This window comes from Coniosporium apollinis, assembly GCF_000281105.1.
Source record: "Coniosporium apollinis CBS 100218 chromosome Unknown supercont1.5, whole genome shotgun sequence".
NCBI classification, from domain to species: Eukaryota; Fungi; Ascomycota; class Dothideomycetes; genus Coniosporium; species Coniosporium apollinis.
This window is the reverse complement of record NW_006913267.1, coordinates 519,636-537,294: the sequence shown is the minus strand read 5'-3', so window position 1 is coordinate 537,294 and position 17,659 is coordinate 519,636. Positions and strand designations below refer to the sequence as shown.

At 54.5% G+C, this 17,659-nt stretch overlaps 8 protein-coding genes across 8 annotated transcripts; 3 read left to right on the top strand and 5 right to left on the bottom strand.

Annotated features, from left to right (window-relative positions):
• Window positions 1-147: 147 nt before the first annotated feature.
• W97_01538 (uncharacterized protein) lies at window positions 148-2,989 on the bottom strand (the record flags this gene model as incomplete). Its single annotated transcript, XM_007779444.1, has 3 exons — window positions 148-779; window positions 837-1,441; window positions 1,497-2,989. 3 exons carry the CDS (start codon window positions 2,987-2,989, stop codon window positions 148-150), a joined length of 2,730 nt encoding a protein of 909 aa, XP_007777634.1.
• A 23-nt stretch (window positions 2,990-3,012) lies between these two features.
• Window positions 3,013-3,342, bottom strand: W97_01537 (uncharacterized protein; the record flags this gene model as incomplete). The annotated part of the gene is made up of 2 exons (XM_007779443.1): window positions 3,013-3,284; window positions 3,333-3,342. 2 exons carry the CDS (start codon window positions 3,340-3,342, stop codon window positions 3,013-3,015), a joined length of 282 nt encoding a protein of 93 aa, XP_007777633.1.
• A 448-nt stretch (window positions 3,343-3,790) lies between these two features.
• W97_01536 (uncharacterized protein) lies at window positions 3,791-4,972 on the top strand (the record flags this gene model as incomplete). The annotated part of the gene is made up of 2 exons (XM_007779442.1): window positions 3,791-4,109; window positions 4,167-4,972. The coding sequence occupies 2 exons, from the start codon at window positions 3,791-3,793 to the stop codon at window positions 4,970-4,972; spliced, it is 1,125 nt and encodes a 374-aa protein (XP_007777632.1).
• Window positions 4,973-5,397: 425 nt separating this feature from the next.
• On the top strand, window positions 5,398-9,357 carry W97_01535 (uncharacterized protein; the record flags this gene model as incomplete). The annotated part of the gene is made up of 4 exons (XM_007779441.1): window positions 5,398-5,411; window positions 5,498-8,069; window positions 8,123-8,476; window positions 8,554-9,357. The coding sequence occupies 4 exons, from the start codon at window positions 5,398-5,400 to the stop codon at window positions 9,355-9,357; spliced, it is 3,744 nt and encodes a 1,247-aa protein (XP_007777631.1).
• Window positions 9,358-9,538: 181 nt separating this feature from the next.
• On the bottom strand, window positions 9,539-12,645 carry W97_01534 (uncharacterized protein; the record flags this gene model as incomplete). The annotated part of the gene is made up of 3 exons (XM_007779440.1): window positions 9,539-11,542; window positions 11,595-12,391; window positions 12,447-12,645. 3 exons carry the CDS (start codon window positions 12,643-12,645, stop codon window positions 9,539-9,541), a joined length of 3,000 nt encoding a protein of 999 aa, XP_007777630.1.
• Window positions 12,646-13,229: 584 nt separating this feature from the next.
• W97_01533 (uncharacterized protein) lies at window positions 13,230-14,541 on the bottom strand (the record flags this gene model as incomplete). The annotated part of the gene is made up of 5 exons (XM_007779439.1): window positions 13,230-13,586; window positions 13,638-13,867; window positions 13,925-14,221; window positions 14,274-14,354; window positions 14,409-14,541. 5 exons carry the CDS (start codon window positions 14,539-14,541, stop codon window positions 13,230-13,232), a joined length of 1,098 nt encoding a protein of 365 aa, XP_007777629.1.
• A 349-nt stretch (window positions 14,542-14,890) lies between these two features.
• Window positions 14,891-15,320, bottom strand: W97_01532 (uncharacterized protein; the record flags this gene model as incomplete). Its single annotated transcript, XM_007779438.1, has 2 exons — window positions 14,891-15,097; window positions 15,162-15,320. 2 exons carry the CDS (start codon window positions 15,318-15,320, stop codon window positions 14,891-14,893), a joined length of 366 nt encoding a protein of 121 aa, XP_007777628.1.
• A 605-nt stretch (window positions 15,321-15,925) lies between these two features.
• W97_01531 (uncharacterized protein) lies at window positions 15,926-17,657 on the top strand (the record flags this gene model as incomplete). Its single annotated transcript, XM_007779437.1, has 3 exons — window positions 15,926-16,216; window positions 16,269-16,480; window positions 16,532-17,657. The coding sequence occupies 3 exons, from the start codon at window positions 15,926-15,928 to the stop codon at window positions 17,655-17,657; spliced, it is 1,629 nt and encodes a 542-aa protein (XP_007777627.1).
• Between the last annotated feature and the right edge of the window lie 2 nt (window positions 17,658-17,659).

Genomic DNA, 17,659 nt, shown 5'->3' with positions numbered 1-17,659 from the left:
GAATAGTAGTGCAAAACAACAAGCCCGCCATACAGTCACTGCGCCTTTGATGCCTTGCACGTGGTATATGTTCGCCCTTCAGCTCGTACTCAAAACACCACACCTTACCTCCCTCAGCCTTTTCTTATTGATATACATCCCCTAACCTCACCCCTGCGCCCCACCGCCATCACCAGCATCATAAAACCCCAGCATCTCATGCGGAAGATACTCGAGCCACGGCATCATATCCGCGCCCAGTGCCGAGACGTCAATATCCTGGCTCTCGATCATCATATCGCCGAAGGGCATCATCGCTTGCGACTGTCCTCGAGGCGGCAGGCCATCGAGGTTAACATGTCCAAAGACGTTTTGCATGGAAGATGTCTGCTGCTGATGCGGTCCTTGCAGCGTGCTCCCATTCGGCGGTAGGTAGGGCGAGTTGGCTGGATAGGGTGAGTGCAGGTTGAGTAGCAGATCGGCGTCGGAGACGAGGGAGGGGTCGTAGGGATTCGGTGGATGTAGCACAGTCGATATCGTTGCCTGGCTGTAGGGTTGGTTGCTAGGGTGAGCGGGGAGCGGCGGAGGTAGGTCCTGTACTGGATTGTTCGAGGGCTCGAAAGAATTGCGGCCGTACATTGGAGCAGTAGGGGCTGGGTTGCTTTGCGAGAAACTGGACGGAAGAGGTAGGATGGACTTTGCGGTTGGGTTGTTGGTGGAGTCGCGGGTCTCGTTCGGATAGAGGACGGCTAGCGAGGTGTTTGGGGAATCCATATTGCCCGTAAGAGACCAGCCAATTGCTGCTGGAAGTTCAGTGCCTGGGCCCCATGATCGAAAGGGGGACATTCTGGGCTTACCATGATTAGGATCGAACGATGAGGTCAGTCCGCCCATGTCTGGCATGGCGCCGGTACTGTGAGTGGCAGCGGCGATACGTGCCTGAGCGCCGTCCGTTGAACCTTGCGGGCCCAGGTACGTGCCCCAAGATGGTTTTCGCCGCCATCCCGGGGTGGTAAACGCAAGCTCTGGTCGCGGTACCTCCAGAGCACTCTCCATCTCTTCCCGCGTGTAGAGAAGGGGGTCGCCCACGCCTTCGGCTTTCTGGTCTAGGACGGTCAGGATGTATTTAATGCCCGCCCAGTAAGTCTCCAGCGACTGCAACGCTTTGTGGCAGCGCTGGTAATTCTGGTTCGCCGCACTAGCCAATAAGGTACTCTTCGCTACCTGCTTCTGGCTAAGTGATACCGTTGCAAGCCGCTCGGTAGAAGCAGAGGCATTGTGGCCATTGTTGTGTTCAGCAGAAGGTGTATTGCCCGCTGTCGATGGCGAATCTCCGGAAGTTTCAGGCTTGGCCCTATGTCGAGGCTCCGGCGGCGAGTTATGCCTCGAGTGATGATTGGAAGAAGCAGTGTAGAGGGTAGCCTCCTTAAGAAAAGCGCATGCCGCGATGTATAGAGGCTGACTGTTATACGTCAGCGCCGGTGCAGCCATGGGGGAACAATAGCAATCCGTCTCACCTGGTGAAAGGATTCACGATCCCTGACTTTGGATCAATAAGCTCCGCGAACGCAAGGATGTCGGCGATCGTCTTTGCGGAGGACATGGACAGCTCTCGGCTATTGGAAAGTCGATGCTGTATCCTGCCTTCAAAAGTTTTGAGCAATGTTGGCTGATGGAGGAGCACGATCAAAGCGTGGAACCAAAAGTGAAGCAAGACAAAATTGGGACCTTGGCTCATCTTGACGTATTGCTGGAAGTTAAGAGCATTGAAATGCAGACGAGGAGACAGTCCTTGGTAGATAACTGTCAGTTGGTTCTCCATTGACGCTAAACGCTTCAGCACATCCGCGGTAATGTTTGGTTCCTCAGTAATGCTATTCAGCACGTCTGTCGCTCGGCCGTAGAGATGTACGATTCTGATTAACGCTGGGAAAGGTAGAGGCCAGCCTGTGATGGGATCAATCTCCTCCAATGATGGAAACGAGATCTCGATATCCCGATCTCGGAGGGTCACTGGCCGTCCTGTCCCGCTTGAAATGACTCGATCGAGGAAGAAAACTGCCCAGAACGTATCGATGCGCTCACGCTCGACAGCTCTCTGCTCCTTGATGCTTTGGGGATCCGAGTGTTTCTCGATTGAGCTTGTTGTCCTGGTGTTTGAGTGTTTCGTATTGGGAGAGATGCCACTGGGTATACCTGACTTGATCGATCTGGGTGTCGGACCGCTTCTGCCTTCATATCTGAGTCCTTCCAGTTTCTGCATCCCAAGATCCTGCGCCATCCGAATAGCGATCCCAAGATACATCCAGAGACCACTGTCACGGCCCGCGCCGAATTCATCGTAGGCAAGCAGTAACGCAGCTTGCACGACCGCGACACTTGGACATGCGAACGTGTCAACAATCGCCGAGTGGGCTCTCAATGCAAATGCCTGACCATACTCCGAGGGTGAAGTGGTCGATTTGTCGGCAGCGTTCTCTTCGTCTGAGTCTTGTTGTGGGTTGGCTTTGCCTGTCAACATCGGATCTTTCGAGAACCTGGCAGCCAGTGCGCAAACGGCATCCACGAGAATAGCATCAACTTGTTTCTCCTCGAGGTCACGCATAAAGCGTTCCTGCTGCAGGAATGGAAAGCTGTATCCTAAGTGGGTGAAGAAAGTCTGGCAAAGATGCGTGATCAACGGACTGGGAGAGACTTCTGAAGTGTCGTACAACGGTATCGCTAACGGAGTCTCTGCTTCTTGTTCCCGCAATGCTGGAGAGATGTGGCCGAGAGAGGGAACATGTCCGGACGTTGACTCTAGGGCATCCGACGTTGTGGCCGTAGACCCGTGATGTTTATCCTTGACTTTCACCATCATCTGTCTAAATCCAGGCATGATAGCTGTAGGCCCAAAATAACGGAAGTAAGGCATGCGATTGCGTGTACTAAGGCTTAACCCTTGTCGATCGCTTGGTGAAGTATTTGTCCCGTCATCGCCCATGGGAGTGTCCCTCGAAGCATCAGGCATTATGGGCGACGATGATACTGCGTCTAAGACGATCGCCTCGGAGGAGGTGCTATAATGGCCCGCCAGAGGCCTTGAGGCGCGTTGGTCGTAAGATTGTGACTTCGGTTTCCGTGGCTGTCCATTGACTCCTGGCGCCCAAGCTCTTTCTGCTCCGCTGGAACGTCTCCTTTGCTCTGCACCTTCGCCGCCGGGGCTTTGCCCTGCTTCTCCTTCATGGCTGTACCCGAGGCATTCGTGATGGTTGTCGATGCAGCTGCGGCATGTTGGGCGCTCACCAGAGCATCGCGTCTTTCGCCTTCGACAGGTCAAACAGGCGGAATTTATCCTTCTTCTCTTCGCATACGGTCCTTCATTGTTGGAGACGAATCGAATCGGCTTTTGCTGCTGTTGCGCGGGTATCGAAGCGGAGGAAAAGCTGCCGTGTTGCATTAAAGGTACCGATATTGCCCGTCCTATCTCTCCGTCCTGTTACAATACAAGCATGGAAGCGGAACCGGTGACAGTGAGGAAAGTGTTCGGTTTCGACAATGACCTTGGTGTCTGACCTCGTAGGATCCCGCGCATCGAGAAGCGGTTTCGCATCGCTTTGCCGATCTCCGCATCTTCAAGCCTCAGCCTCCAGCTCGAACCCCCGAAAAGCGGGCAAACGGCCCTAAAAATCTGGGGCGGCAGCGCCGGAACGACCCTGGCTGGCGGCGTCAAGATGGCGTCCCAAGCTTGTCAAAACGCTGCCTCCATCTCATCTTGACTTTTCGAGCATTTGCACTAGGCTCTGCATTAAACGCGATCACGACGACAAAAATGGAGGCTTTAAGACCACTGCTATCAAGGGCATCTCTACCCACCCACCGTGCAGTCACGAAACGATCATGGGCTTCAATACAACGTCTGCACACCTCATCTCCGAAACCCGCCACGCCGCTTCCACATCCAACAGCTCCCGGGCCTCCACCAGAGCCACCTATACCGGCTGCATCGCAGGCTGAGGACCGAATAGCAAGGAAGCTGAAGAACGCAGAATTGCTGCGCAGGGGCCAGTCTCTACGAGCAGATCCGGCAAAGCCCGGGACAGCGCTCAAGAAGCGGTTCTGGAAGGACGTGACCGTCGAGGAGACGCCAGGTAAGTAACTGAATCATCATGCACATATCCCGCACTTCTTGCTGACGAGAAGTACAGATGGCTACCAGATTTTCCTTGACAGCCGACCCGTCCGAACAGCCTCCAAGAACATCCTCACCATCCCCCTCAGCAAACCCCAACTCGCCACAGCCATAGCCCTGGAATGGGACCTCCTTGTAAGCGCCCAGCAAGCGCTCAAGTATCACTATATCCCGCTCACGTCTCTGATATCACGGGCCGTCGACATCTCCCTCGCAGACGCACAGGGCAACACTAAGATTCGGGACGACATAGTTAAGATGTTGATGCGCTATCTCACAACCGACACGCTGATCTGCTGGGTGCCGGAGAGGAACATCCACGACGCCGTTCACCTGGAACAACAACGGGACGGGGCCGAGAGCCTGCGCCAGCTCCAGCAGCGGACGGCGCAGCCCATCATCAACTACCTCAAGGCGCACGTCTGGCCCGGCGTGGAGATAGTGCCGATTCTGGGCTCGGACAGCATAGTGCCGGCGAAGCAGCCGCAGATGACGCAGGACGTGATCAGAGGTTGGCTGTCGGGATTGCCGGCTTGGGAGCTCGCTGGGTTGGAGCGAGGCGCGCTGGCCACGAAGAGCTTGTTGGTCGCTGTTAGGTTGTTGGTGGAGTGGAGCGAGGAGTTTGCGCAGCTACAGCCTCGGAGCGAAGGCAGCCAGAGTCAGCGGTTCGGTATAGAAGAGGCGGCGGAGGCGTCCACTACGGAGGTTAGGTGGCAGACGGGCATGTGGGGCGAGGTCGAGGACACGCATGATGTGGAGAAGGAAGACCTGAGGAGGCAGCTGGGAAGCGTGATATTGCTGGTCAATGGAGAGAAGAGGTAATCTTAGACGCATGGAGATGATGTAAGAGCAGCTGTATTATCCGTGTATCATTGCTTTCTTTTCTGTTTACTAGCACGTGAAACAGCAGAACCGAGGAAGCTCAACAGTTTCTGTCCAGCCCAAGACCAAGAAGGCAGCTCTCTACTTCGCGGGTCTGCTGTATTGAGTTTCGTGAGAACTGTGTGGCTTTGATGGCAGAAACCCCTTGAAGCTCGGTCGCTCCGAGGCATGATGGCGTCAAGCAACCCCGCCATGGGAACCCCAACTTGAGGTTCCCCAGTGCTTGAAGCCATCTGCAGAAGCCAGGTTGCGCACTTTCCGCATGCTTCAATCGAACCCATCGTTGGGCTCTGAAGCTGCCAGAAACCATCGTGCATTTGATCAGTAGTCCCGCTACCTGCACTGAGAACCGCAACGCAACCACCATGTCGGAACTAGGGTAGGTCGTTTGTTCCACCTGCCGTTTCCCGAAACTCACCGTGTGCGCCGCTGCTCTCTTCAAACTAACCTCGCCTTCTCACTCAGGCACAAGCGGTCCAAGTCCTCGCACGTCAAGGCGCTGCTCCACCGCGTGTCCTCTAAACACGATGTCACCGAAGGCGCAGACGCATCTCCCGTGTCGCCAGTCACCTCCGACCCAACCTCGACCATGGCTCCGTTGCAGCCCTCGGTGAGCAGGCAGTCGACACGACACATGCCGCATCTGTCCACGACCATGTCGCATCACAGCACGCAGGAAAGCTTAGTACCACCCTCGCCCAGCCAGGCGCGCCTCCCGCCTTCGCCCTCCACATCCACTCAGGGTGCTTCGATCGAGCAATCCGTGCGCCTCTTCCGGCTCTTTGAGGCCTTGCGCAGCGGAGATACGGCCGCTATATCAAAAGCGATGAGGGAACAGTCCGGTCAAGGAAGCGAAGAAAGCTTCTCCTCGCCCACCAGCGGCCGCGTGGAAGGCACGTCAGTCCTGCACCTGGCTTTACAGTGCGCTGAAACACCGGTCATCGAGTTCGTTCTGTCAAACGCTCCGTCTACTCCAGGCGCCGGCTTCGACATCAACGCGCGAGACCACGATGGAAACACTCCGCTGCATATAGCTGCTTCGCTAGGGCGTGCGCCGGTTGTGCGCATGCTGCTTGAGCAGAAGGGCATCAATGACTGCATCACAAACTTCCAAGGACAGACCCCGCTTGATCTTGCGCGCACGCCGGACATCTTCCAGCAGCTGCAGCTGTCCCGGTCGCTCTTCATCGAAACGAACGTCAAGAAGATACAGAGCCTGATAGCTGCCAAAGATTACGAAAACCTAGAGAAGCTCTTGCAGGACTCTCGTGTTAAGAGCATTCTGGACATCAATGGATGCGAGTTAGCTACAGAACCGGTGACCGTGGAGTCTGGTGGGAACTTGTTGCACCAGGCGGCGCGGCAGCGAGATCACAAGCTGATTCAGATGCTGCTCTTCAACGGTGCGGATCCGTTTAGGAGAGACCGCAAAGGCAAGCTTCCACAAGATGTGACCAAGGATGATGGCACAAAAGCTCTGTTGAAGAGGTCACCAGCGGCAGCCGCCGCCCAACGAGGCATTCAGGAGAAGACAATCTTAGCCGGCGGAGCACCCTCGGCTGCAGGACCCTCAGAGAATCCATTGAACGGTAAAGAAGGCCGCGAGATGAAGGGCTACCTGAAGAAGTGGACCAACTATACCACTGGGTACAAGCTGCGGTGGTTTGTGCTCGAAGACGGTGTCCTCAGCTACTACAAGCACCAAGACGATGCTGGGTCTGCTTGTCGCGGTGCCATCAACATGAAGATTGCGTCTTTACATATGGACCCCCAGGACAAGCTCCGCTTCGAGATCCAGGGCAAATCCTCGGTAAAGTACCACTTGAAGGCGAACCACCAAGTCGAGGCAAAGCGCTGGTTCTGGGCGCTGAACAATGCGATCCAGTGGAGCAAAGACGAGGCGAAAGAAGAACAGCGGCACAACCGCGAGAACCAGGCACTGCAGCATACGAAGTCGGAGCGAGGGGATAAGCGACAGACTCGGGACGGGGACATGTCGAGCCTGAGAAGCTCAACGCTTGCTGACAGTGGCAAGGGTCTTGCGCCAAGCTCTTCTTTGGGCGTTCCCCACACGTCCGCCGGTTCCTATAACGGTGGAAGCACCCACGACGACGATGGCTACGGCGGCAGTCTATATGAACCGAGTATGGCGGGAGCGGAGTTAGGGAAGATTGTCAGCAATGCAGGTACCACAGCCATCGAGGCCGATGTTGACGATGATGACGAGTACGGCGATGACGCAAGCAGCCACGAGGCTGCGCCTGCCAGTAAAGACGCGTTCAACATCACGGCGCAGTCCGCGAAGCTGCAGCTTGATCTACTGGCGCAGGTATCTGCCGCGCTCCAGATGGAGAGGGCGAGGAATCCCACGTTGCAGGTCTCGGATCCTGTAGCTGTGCAAGCGTTCTCCTCTTACGACGCTGCAATTGGAAACCTCAAAGGGCTAATCGGTGACCTTCTGCGCATCTCAAAAGACCGCGATGCTTACTGGCAATACCGTCTCGAACGTGAAGCCAACATCCGACGCATGTGGGAAGACACCATGGCCCGCGTGGCCAAAGAGCAGGAAGAGCTTGGCGGCCGTATGGAAGAGTCAGAGGAGATGCGCAAGAAGACGAAGCGCGCGCTCAAGGAAGCGCTTGAAGAAATGTCCGCGGCCCAGCCGCTTAGTCCTGAGGTCCATGAAGAGCGCGTGGCGATTGAGAAGATGAGGGTGGACACTAGTGGAGCCACGCTCTTCCCTCCTCAAGGAGATATCATTTCACCGCTACGGAGAAAGTCGACGTTGGCCGACTTCAACATTCCGGAGAGCGACTCGGAAGACGACGAAGAGTTCTTTGATGCCATTGGCACCGGGGAGGTAGAGGTCGTCGAGAGTTTACCTGTCACGAGTCCTCCAGTACAGCCAGTTCAGGCGCCGCCAGCGCCGGATGAGGATCGGAAAGTGGAATTTGCGAGCTCGTTCAAGGGCTATGAAGACCCGCCACGTAAGCGGCTAAAGCAGGATGCTGATGACCGTCCGAAGATCTCGCTCTGGGTGAGCCACCGGTTGCTACGTCGAAAATCTCAAAACTGGCTAACAGCACTTAGGGCATCCTCAAATCTATGATTGGCAAGGATATGACTAAGATGACCCTGCCGGTATCCTTCAATGAGCCGACTTCGCTACTCCAGCGAGTAACCGAAGACATGGAGTATACCGACCTCCTCGATATCGCTGCAGAGCGCATGGACTCCACCGAACGTATGCTGTATGTTGCAGCGTTCGCAGCAAGCGAGTACGCATCGACTATTGGTCGCGTCGCGAAACCTTTCAATCCCCTTCTCGGCGAGACCTACGAGTATGCCCGACCAGACAAAGGATATCGCTTCTTCATCGAGCAAGTCAGCCATCACCCGCCCATAGGCGCAGCGTGGGCCGAAGCGCCGAAATGGGATTACTACGTAAGTTCCCGTCTCCCAAGCTCCCATCCGTCTTTCCCTCTCTCGTGTAACTCTTCACTAACAAGGTCACACCTCAGGGCGAATCCGCAGTGAAGTCCAAATTCTATGGCAAATCCTTCGACATCAACCCACTGGGCACCTGGTTCCTGCACCTCCGGCCCACCGGCTCAGCGCCCGAACTCTACACTTGGAAAAAAGTGACCACCTCCGTCATCGGCATCATCACCGGCACGCCCACGGTCGACAACTACGGTCCCATGGAAATCAGAAACCACACCACCGGCGAAACCTGCCTGCTAGACTTCAAGCCGCGCGGCTGGAAAGCCTCCTCCGCGTACCAGGTTACGGGCCGCGTGACGGACAAAGCGGGCCGCGTGCGCTGGAGCATTGGGGGGAGGTGGAACGATAAGATCTATGCAAGACTGACGCCCGGGTATGAAGCTACGAGCGTCGAGCCCGGCTCGGGAGACAAGCATGGCGAGAATAAGGCTTTCCTAGTCTGGGCGTCTCATCCAAGGCCGCAGGGGATTCCGTTCAACCTCACGCCGTTCGGGCTGACGCTGAATGCGCTGCCGGAGCGGCTGAGGCCGCTGCTGGCGCCCACGGATTGTCGGTTAAGGCCGGATCAGAGGGCGATGGAGGATGGGGAGTACGACAAGGCGGCCGAGGAGAAGGCGCGCGTAGAGGAGAAGCAGAGGGCGAAGCGCAGGGAGAGGGAGGCGAACGGGGAGGAGTTTGTGCCCAGGTGGTTTAGTAAGAAGAAATGTGAGGTTAGTGGGGAGGAGTATTGGGCGTTTAATCATGAGTATTGGAAGGTTAGGAAGCAGGTTGCGGATGGGAAGACAAAGTGGGAGGGACAGGGATTAGAGGATATCTTTTGATGAAGTGGCCGAGACTGGTGTGGCTGTAGATTGTGAGATGAGATTATTTATATGCGGGTTGGATGGCTGGGAGCCGAGTGTTGGCTGTGTTACTTTGGAATGCGGTATATTTCATAGCAAGACCGTGCGTGGAAGCATACGTTACTTGGCTCGGTAATAATGTAAGTACCAGTATGTACAATCATCCCCATACAAGCTTCTTCATAGAATATCCAATCTGCTCAAGATACCCCGTGCTCTTCTTCGCCTCTGCGACGGAGATGATGTCCCTCTCTTCGATCTCCAAGCCGCCTTCTCTTTCACTGGTGGTTGCGCTCGCTGTTTTCCGCGCGCTGTCGGCAACCCTCTTGATCTCATCACAAAGCATCGTGACCATCTCCATCTCGCTCTTCGGATCGTTATCCTCGCTCTGCACAGTTGCGACGGCCGACCTCGGTGGCAGCGCCTTGAAGGCCAGGAACCTCTTTTCCATCTCCGTCACCTTCTCCGCTTTCCCCTCAGACTTCGTATCCTTGTCTTGTTGCTCGTCCTCCTCTTCGACCCCCTTACCCGGCCCATCCTCCTCCCCCTCCTTCCTCTCATTCGCCAAACTCCTCGTATTGACTCTAACGCCCTCATCCTCCTCCCCCACCTCAAATATTACCACAAATCCCACATTCCTCCTCTCATCCGTATGCCTCTTCGCCAGCGTACTCGTCACATAAACCCCCTTGACCAACCTCTCCACCCTCCCCAACTCCACCCTCTCAAACTCCCTCACCTTCTCTGTCGTCCAATCAAACCTCACAAAATACAACGCCCGCTCCGTAAGCAGCAGCACGCACTCCTCAAACGGGGTCGCACGCAGCGAATTCGCTTTGGTGGGACAACTCAACGTCCAGCCTCCCACGAGGCCCTCGTCGGCCTCCTCGACGCAGATCTCTGCGCTGCGGTCAATCGCCGCCTGCCGCACCTTGCGGATATCGATCGCGTGGTCGCGACTCATCATGTCGGCCTCGAAGTCCGCGAAGACCTGGTCGGTCGCCTTGCCGAGGAGGTAATCGATCACCGCCTGCGTAAAATAGTCGTTCACGATATTGTTGTAGTAGCGAGACAGCGTTAGGCCAAAGTCCGTGAGCGCGCCGCCGATGTTGCGTTTGCGTGTCCGCGTGAAGTCGCCTTTCAACGCTGCCGTGCCGGCGTATTGCTTCGAGATTGCGTCGCCGTTGTCGGCCCAGAGAGTGTTGAACCAGGAGGTGCTGGGGTCGTGCTGCAGGTCGATGGCGATGTGGAGTGAGCCGAGTTGTTGCTCCAGCGCGTGGCGGGCGCATGCGGATTGCACGACGTTGGTGCGGTCGAGGCAGTCCATGCAATTGGTGCGCAGGATGCCGGATTGGCGCTGCAAGAGCTGGTCGTGCTGCGTGACAGTCCAGCCGAAGGAGGAGAGGGTCGGGCCGAGAATCTCCATTAGTTGTGAGACGTTTTCGAATTTCATGCCTCGACATACGGCGTGGAAGTCGAACCAGTGGAAGCTGATGCGCATGCCTTTGCCGTCGACGCCGCCGATGTCGTTGAGGAGATTGGCGTGCTGCTCATAAGCTGAGCCGATTTTGGCCTCGGTGCCGTGCTTGTCGACAAGGGAGGCGCAGGCGATGCCACCGTAGCGGCTGGCGAGGTTGGAGAAATGTTGGCGGAAGGCTTGGGTGTTTGTCTCCTGGGAGCCGTGCAGCGTGGGCATTGGTTTGAAGCTGAAGGGGCTCTGGGAGAAGAAGAGGGGAATGGAGCCGCGGTATTGGGTGAAAGAGAAGATCTTCTCCGAGGATCTCCATGATGGGGTGGAAAGTATTTGCTCCGTTTCGACGCTGTTGGCAGCGTTGCCTTCGTCGTCGACTCCGCGGCGAAGGTAACGAAGGCCGGCGCGCTTGGTCGAGCGGCGGGATATCAGGGTCAGAAGAAAGTCTTTACGTCCTTCCCCTTTTTCAAGATCTGGCTTGCCGCTCGCTTCTGCTGGCTCTGTAGCGTCGTTCTGTGCTGCGATCACATCCTCCGGTTTTGAGGCTGCGTCCACTATAGCACTCTGCTCGGTGTCCGGTGATACATTGACGGAGAAAGCTCGCTGACCAACAAAGCCTTGCAGAAGAGGCAATACATAGCTGTGTTGACCAGCTTCGATGAAAGGCTGTATGACATGCTGGTTCCAGAAGTACTGGGAGGATGGTCAGAATCAAATCACTAGAAAAAAAACTCGGCCCACTTACTAAGGGATCGAACAGCTTGAACAACGGTAAAGATGAGTGGCCGGTGGTTTGCTTGCTGAGACTGTGGGATATGTCGTAGTCGTAAGAGTAGAAGAAGCTCCTAGACGAGAAATACAATCTCGTCGTCCGAATGATCTTTGGCATCATGGATGCCATAACGTCCTGCGATGGATCTTCTAGTACTTTCTCGATCTCCGCTGGCGACTGGTCTGCGTCCTTGCCGCCACTTGTGCCAGCCTCGACGGCTTCAGACTTCTCAGGGGTCCCATCTTCAGCTGCCCCGTGATTAGACTGCACAGCAGTCAAGGAGTTTCGCAGCTCCTGCTGGTGGTTGAGTTCCTCTTCACTACTCATTCCTAGCTTTCTCCGCCCCTCAGTACTCCAACCCTTTTTGGAAAACCATCTGTCCGCGAACCTTCCGTACGCGCCCTTCTTAACCACAACATCTTCGGCAATGCTTGATCTCCTCTCACGCTTGGTAGCTGCGGTCGATTGTATGTCCTCCTCCGTTGGTGGAGTTGAAGGCAGAGAGTCCTCGTGGGTGGCAGTGTCTGCATAGGTGACAGATTCGTCGTCTGAAGTATCGCTTTCCAGCTCTTCACCAGTGCCTTCCGCCCTTGAATGCTTCTGCAGGCTTTCTCGGGCCTGCGTTATAGCCTTGTTCGCATCTGCTTGAGAGGACAGCGGGATGAGAGTGACATCGGTGATCACGTATATTGGCCTTCCCCGTATCTGAGCGACCTGCTGACGGCGGGATATAGAGATGAGGAAGGAGGAGGATGCGATCTTCAGAAGACCTACGAGAACGGGTCAGTATTGCTCACGAGCTTAGGTCTCTTGAGGGCAGTCTACCAACTATGCCATGGACCTCAAGCGAAGCTGGCGCGGTATCTTCGTCGCGGCGGTCTTTGAGCAGTGGGGAGACGTTGCCCTTGTAGTCAATCTTAATGGCTTGCTGGGTAGTAGGAGGGTGGTTGCGAGGTGGCGCTGGCTGAAGGATGAGCCCGTCGATTGCGGCGAATATAACAATTCTTCTGGTGAGGCCGAGCATTTTCAGGGTCTTTTGCACATGCAGGTCTGCGCAGCTCGAAGTCCCCGTGCACAGACCGAGGTTGTGATGTATGACGTCACGCAATATCTACTGTCCCTCCCTTAAGCCGCAGGGACGTTCAATGATCGCTCTTGGGAGAGCTGGTACAGGTAATCACAATACCTTTCAAAGTTCTTATCTCCAACGCGGTGGCCCTGCTCTTGTCCAAGGCTTTCTCTACGCCAGGTGTAGTGAAGCTCCACAGAGCTACGGAATAGAATTCCAACATATCACCGATTCCCGTTCAGCAAGCGTCAATTGTTCATACGTATGCGATAGGCCTTACTCCGTTTTCAAAATTCATGCATAGCTGTAAAGAACCCGTTACGACGACTAGTAAGCGAACCCCTTGATTGACGGTTGAGGGTGAATCTCTTGTATACCACCTAACATTCAATTCTCTGCAGGCCAGCTAAAAACCCTCTTGCACAGAGCAGCTCTTTCAATTGAATCACGATCTCCAGCCATAAAGCTTATGTCGTAAGTCGTTCAGAATATCAGTGATAACAATATGTGATCGATAGGCCGTAATTCAGAATTCGTACTCAACGATGAGACGCCGAGACCTGCCCGACATTGTTGAAATTACTAATGAAAACAACTAATACAGCACAGTAGGCCGAAGATGCAGCAAACAGCTCATGACGCCTTGCCTTTGTCAACAAAGACATCGCGGCGGAGAAAAGAAGCGTGAAGACGATCAAGACGCCGACGGCATCAAATGTCGCATCACGCGAACTGTTGCACGTCAATTCGTACATCGCCACGACAGGCAGCACAAGCAGGATGAATATAACGCAAGTAATCAACAGCGCGACGAACGTCTCGATTCGTGCGGCTGAGTAGTAGTGGGCGTTCTCGTCGATAGTCTTGCGGCGAAGCTCGGAGTTGCAGAATAGAAACTAGAAAGTTGGTCATGTGGTCCATTAGAGTAGGAGGGACGGAGGACTCACCCGAACCAGCTTGCAGTCGATCTTCCGGAGAGACGTTTCGATGAGGCCGTCGAAGCCGGCCCATTCGCGGCCTTGCCGGAGGGTCACAATGTCCTCCTTGTGCTTTATGCAGTCTGCTTCACTGTCTAGAAGAGGGGCGTTGCTGTAGTACCACGACCGTAAACTATGATAGTCTCGTTTGGAAGGTCGTTGAAATGCTCCGAGGTCTCTTGCTCTGATGAGCATGTCATCTGGAGGCGCATCAGAATCGTTGTACGACTAAATCCGACGATTGTCAACGCTCTTACCATACTCGATTAGCTTATTCCGTAGCTTGTTCAGCAACTCTGGTCTTGAGCCTTCGTAACCTCCCTCTTCGACATCGGCAAGGTCCTTGGCTCTGGATTTCAAGTAGTCTTGGCGGCCATCCTCCTGCCAGTCATATTCGTCAATTGCTTTGAGGTCTCCTTCTAGTACAGTGATTTCTGCTTGTAGCGCTAGAAGAATGCGAGAGTGTAGATATCCGAACCCGCGATACTGGGAAAAGGAGTCGTCGCTTGCTTGGAAAGCTGCAAGCTGGGGATACCCTTCTGGACATGAGTCCACTGAGAATCATTAGTAATGGCAAGCAGCTTGTGCAAGCAGCTGAGACCTTACAGTCCTGAACGATGGTATCGTTGAGATTGAATGTTTCTTTCCCTGCAAACATGGTCTCGGCGCGTCGGGCAAGCCATGATTCTATGGGCGTAATTAACGGTATGTTCTTCGAGCTTCAAATCAAACAACCCTCACTTTTTTGAGATGCTGCTGGCGGTGAGTCCGGATCTTCCGGCATTGGTATTGCTACATGGCCGGAAAATGCAGTCTCCGTAGGCGATGGAGTATATGGAAGCTTCTCATCCAATGTCCGGTCGTTATTGGCCATGCTTTATTCTATCCGAATGACACTTCGGGCCAAAAACTCAATCACACATAGTGTTCTGTCGCAAACAGGGTCGAGGCGCAGTTCCGACTCGTCGGACTCGATAGGTAAAACACCAAGTCGAAAGTTTACAGGTAAGCTAAGACACAAATGATAGCATTGACGAACTTGAATTTGGAGTTGAGACTTGAGGTATCCCGACAGCTTAAAGCAAAGACATTCAAAGCGCCTCGCCTGTTAATCAAGCATAGACTCAGCCTCGCTACATACTGGTTGAGCAACGACGAAAACTGAGGTGATACGGTCTGCGTGGGCGGATCCGCCTCGCCCGACGAGGCGCAGCGCGGGATGCTCACCCATGTATCAGCCGGGTCTTCTCAAACTCCCGGCCATTGTCATACAACACGTAAGAACCATCCTGCTTTTCTGCCAGCTGGTACATCCATTTGTTACTCTTGAAGGTCGCTTTGTAAACGAACAGATTCTTCTTCGTGGCCATCCTGCCGTTCACCAGGACTTTCAAGGCCACTTTGGCGTCTTCTTGAAAGTCTGGTTTAAGCTATTCAAGACTTTAGTAAAGCCTCTCCGGTGTAACAAAATGGGATAGCTCCGTCTAATCTTACCGCAGCCATGTCGCTAGGTTTGTAATGGCTCTTCACGGGCTGGTCATTATGCAGAGTGTTGTCTTCAGCTTTCTGCTCAACCTGCACAGCCGAGCCGGCTTTGATTAGCGCTAAAGCCTTCAGACCGATGTCCGAAATGCTTACCTCCTGATTTGACATATCGGCGGGCAAGGCGGTTGCGCAAGGTGGCTCCTGGAGGATGAGTCCGAACGGTCAGGCGGCACAAACAGTTGGGCAACAGCAGCGTCTATCACAGCCTTATGCGAAACGTTAGGAGCTGAATGAGGCAGGGCGCCGTAGGTGTCTTAAGTGAATTAGTCGCTGCATGGTTGGACTGCTCCGCTGCGGCTGAGATAGCTTTGCTGTGCTCCAGCGAAGAGCCAACAGGCAGCATCTGACACGCCTTGCAAACCAATCCGTCATTGGACAGCACCGACTGAAGTGGTTGCCCTGCGCATCATTTTGGTGCCGACGGCAAGGACTTTGCCTGAAAGTTGGGGTTTTTCTTGCAGCAGTATTACCCTGATTGGCTGTACCGGAGCGATAGACAAGGTTTAGTGGGCTCAGAACCCAGGCAGGCAGTGCTGTCTCGCCTTGTCAGTTTCCAGCACTCTCAGCCTCAATGCCATCTGCGCCTGTGAGAGCCTCTACGACCGGTCAATGATGAAGTCAAACCTCGCGTTGGCACCAGGGGCTGAAGCCTTATATGTTTCTGATCACCGACCAATGCGGGATACCGTGCGGCGGCCTTGAATGTTACTGCAATGGCACTTCAGCGTCCGAGATCTCAGTCAAGCTTCCTCTCTCAGGTCGCTAGGCTGGCGCGAGTGCCCGAAAACGCCGACGTGGATGCCCTCCAAGCTTCCCCAATCAGCTTGTCGGACGAAAGCAGCACATCTGTGACTGATGAAGAGTCATCTGCGAGGTCCCGCGTACAGAATGTCTGGGACTCCGCCGTCAACAAAAGTATGAAAGTGCCTGATACTTATGAAGACGTGGCTGTGTTGATCATCAAATGGGACGAGAAGTTGGACGAGCTGAAATGTGGTCCAGAGGTAGGAGTACCGGTGATTAGACGTGAGACGCGATTTGCTGAACGATGCACAGGTGAAGGAGCTTGATGCGCTGTTCCAAGAGCGTTTCAGATACCAAACACAAATCTTGAATCTGGGCGATTCTGAGCTCAAACCTCAGAAACAGCTTAACCGGGACGTGTCCCATTTCATCGCGGAACATGACGGGCCGAACAACCTCATCATCATCTTCTACACAGGGCATGGGAGCTGGGACAAATGCCGCAACGTATTAGATCTGCACGCGTGAGTGTCCCGATGCAAGAATTTGGATATCGATTGCTGACCATCTCTCAGCAAAGACTGGTCTCAAGGCAACACCAATGAGCACCCAGCCAAGGCCTGCTGGGAGCCTGCAGAGCGTGCACTTATGGAAGGCCCTGAGGGCGATGTCTTGGCCATCTTCGATACTTGTTATGCCAGTAACGTCCAGAAAGGAGTAACGAGTGATGCTCGAAGTTATCAACTTATAGCCGCCAGCTCGTATGATCAGCCAACAGCTGCTCCAGGGCAGAACTCTTTCACGACAGCATTGATTAAGTCATTGAAGGAGCTTCTCGATAGATACGAGAACCGACCTTTCACGGTATGGGATTTGCAAGACCAAATCAATCATCAGAAAGAGCGCCGCGACAGTCCATGCATGGTACACAACCGCCTCAGAAGGTATAACGACCGATACCTACGCCTTGCACCATTACCATCGAAAGCGGAACGCGCGACAAGGAGGCAGAGCTTCCATACAGAGCCTTTCCGCGCCTTCTTTACGCTCCGATTTGCACTCACGGATGGCGATATCGAAGACGAGCAGATTCGGAAACTCGCCGAGAAACTTTGCAATGCTTGCGAGACCTTGAAAATTCCGGCGCGGCGTATCGATATGATCAGCTTCCGGGACTCCATCAAGCACAACCGTTTGAAGTCCGTAACTCATGCGCTTATTGCAATCCAGTCCCGTCTTCGACGATCTACACTCGAGAGTGTTACTTCTGTATCCACATCAGTGCCTCAGCTGGCATGGGTCACCACGGAACGAGGTCCTCCATCGCCAACCATTCCGTTGTTACAGTTGATCAATCCATCACCTATTCCCGATCCCTCCAAGCTGGCTCACGCGTATTCCTCCGCACAGGAAGAAGAAGCCCCTACCTCGAAAGAGATGTCCGGCGCCAGAAGATCCTTATGGCACATTGAGATCAACACCGCCCTCTTGGTATTGATGTCGTCGTTTTTAGTTATACAGTGTATGAATCAAACCTGGTGGCACGACATTTTCACCCAAGCCCAGGACCGTGCCAAGGATATTCATGAGGTTGTCAACGCACTGCTTGCCCAAGCAAAAGCGAGGGACGAGACTGCTGACAGCCAGGCGCCCTTTATGCCTGGTTTTGCACATGCGCTCAAACGCTGGCGAACGTGGTGAGA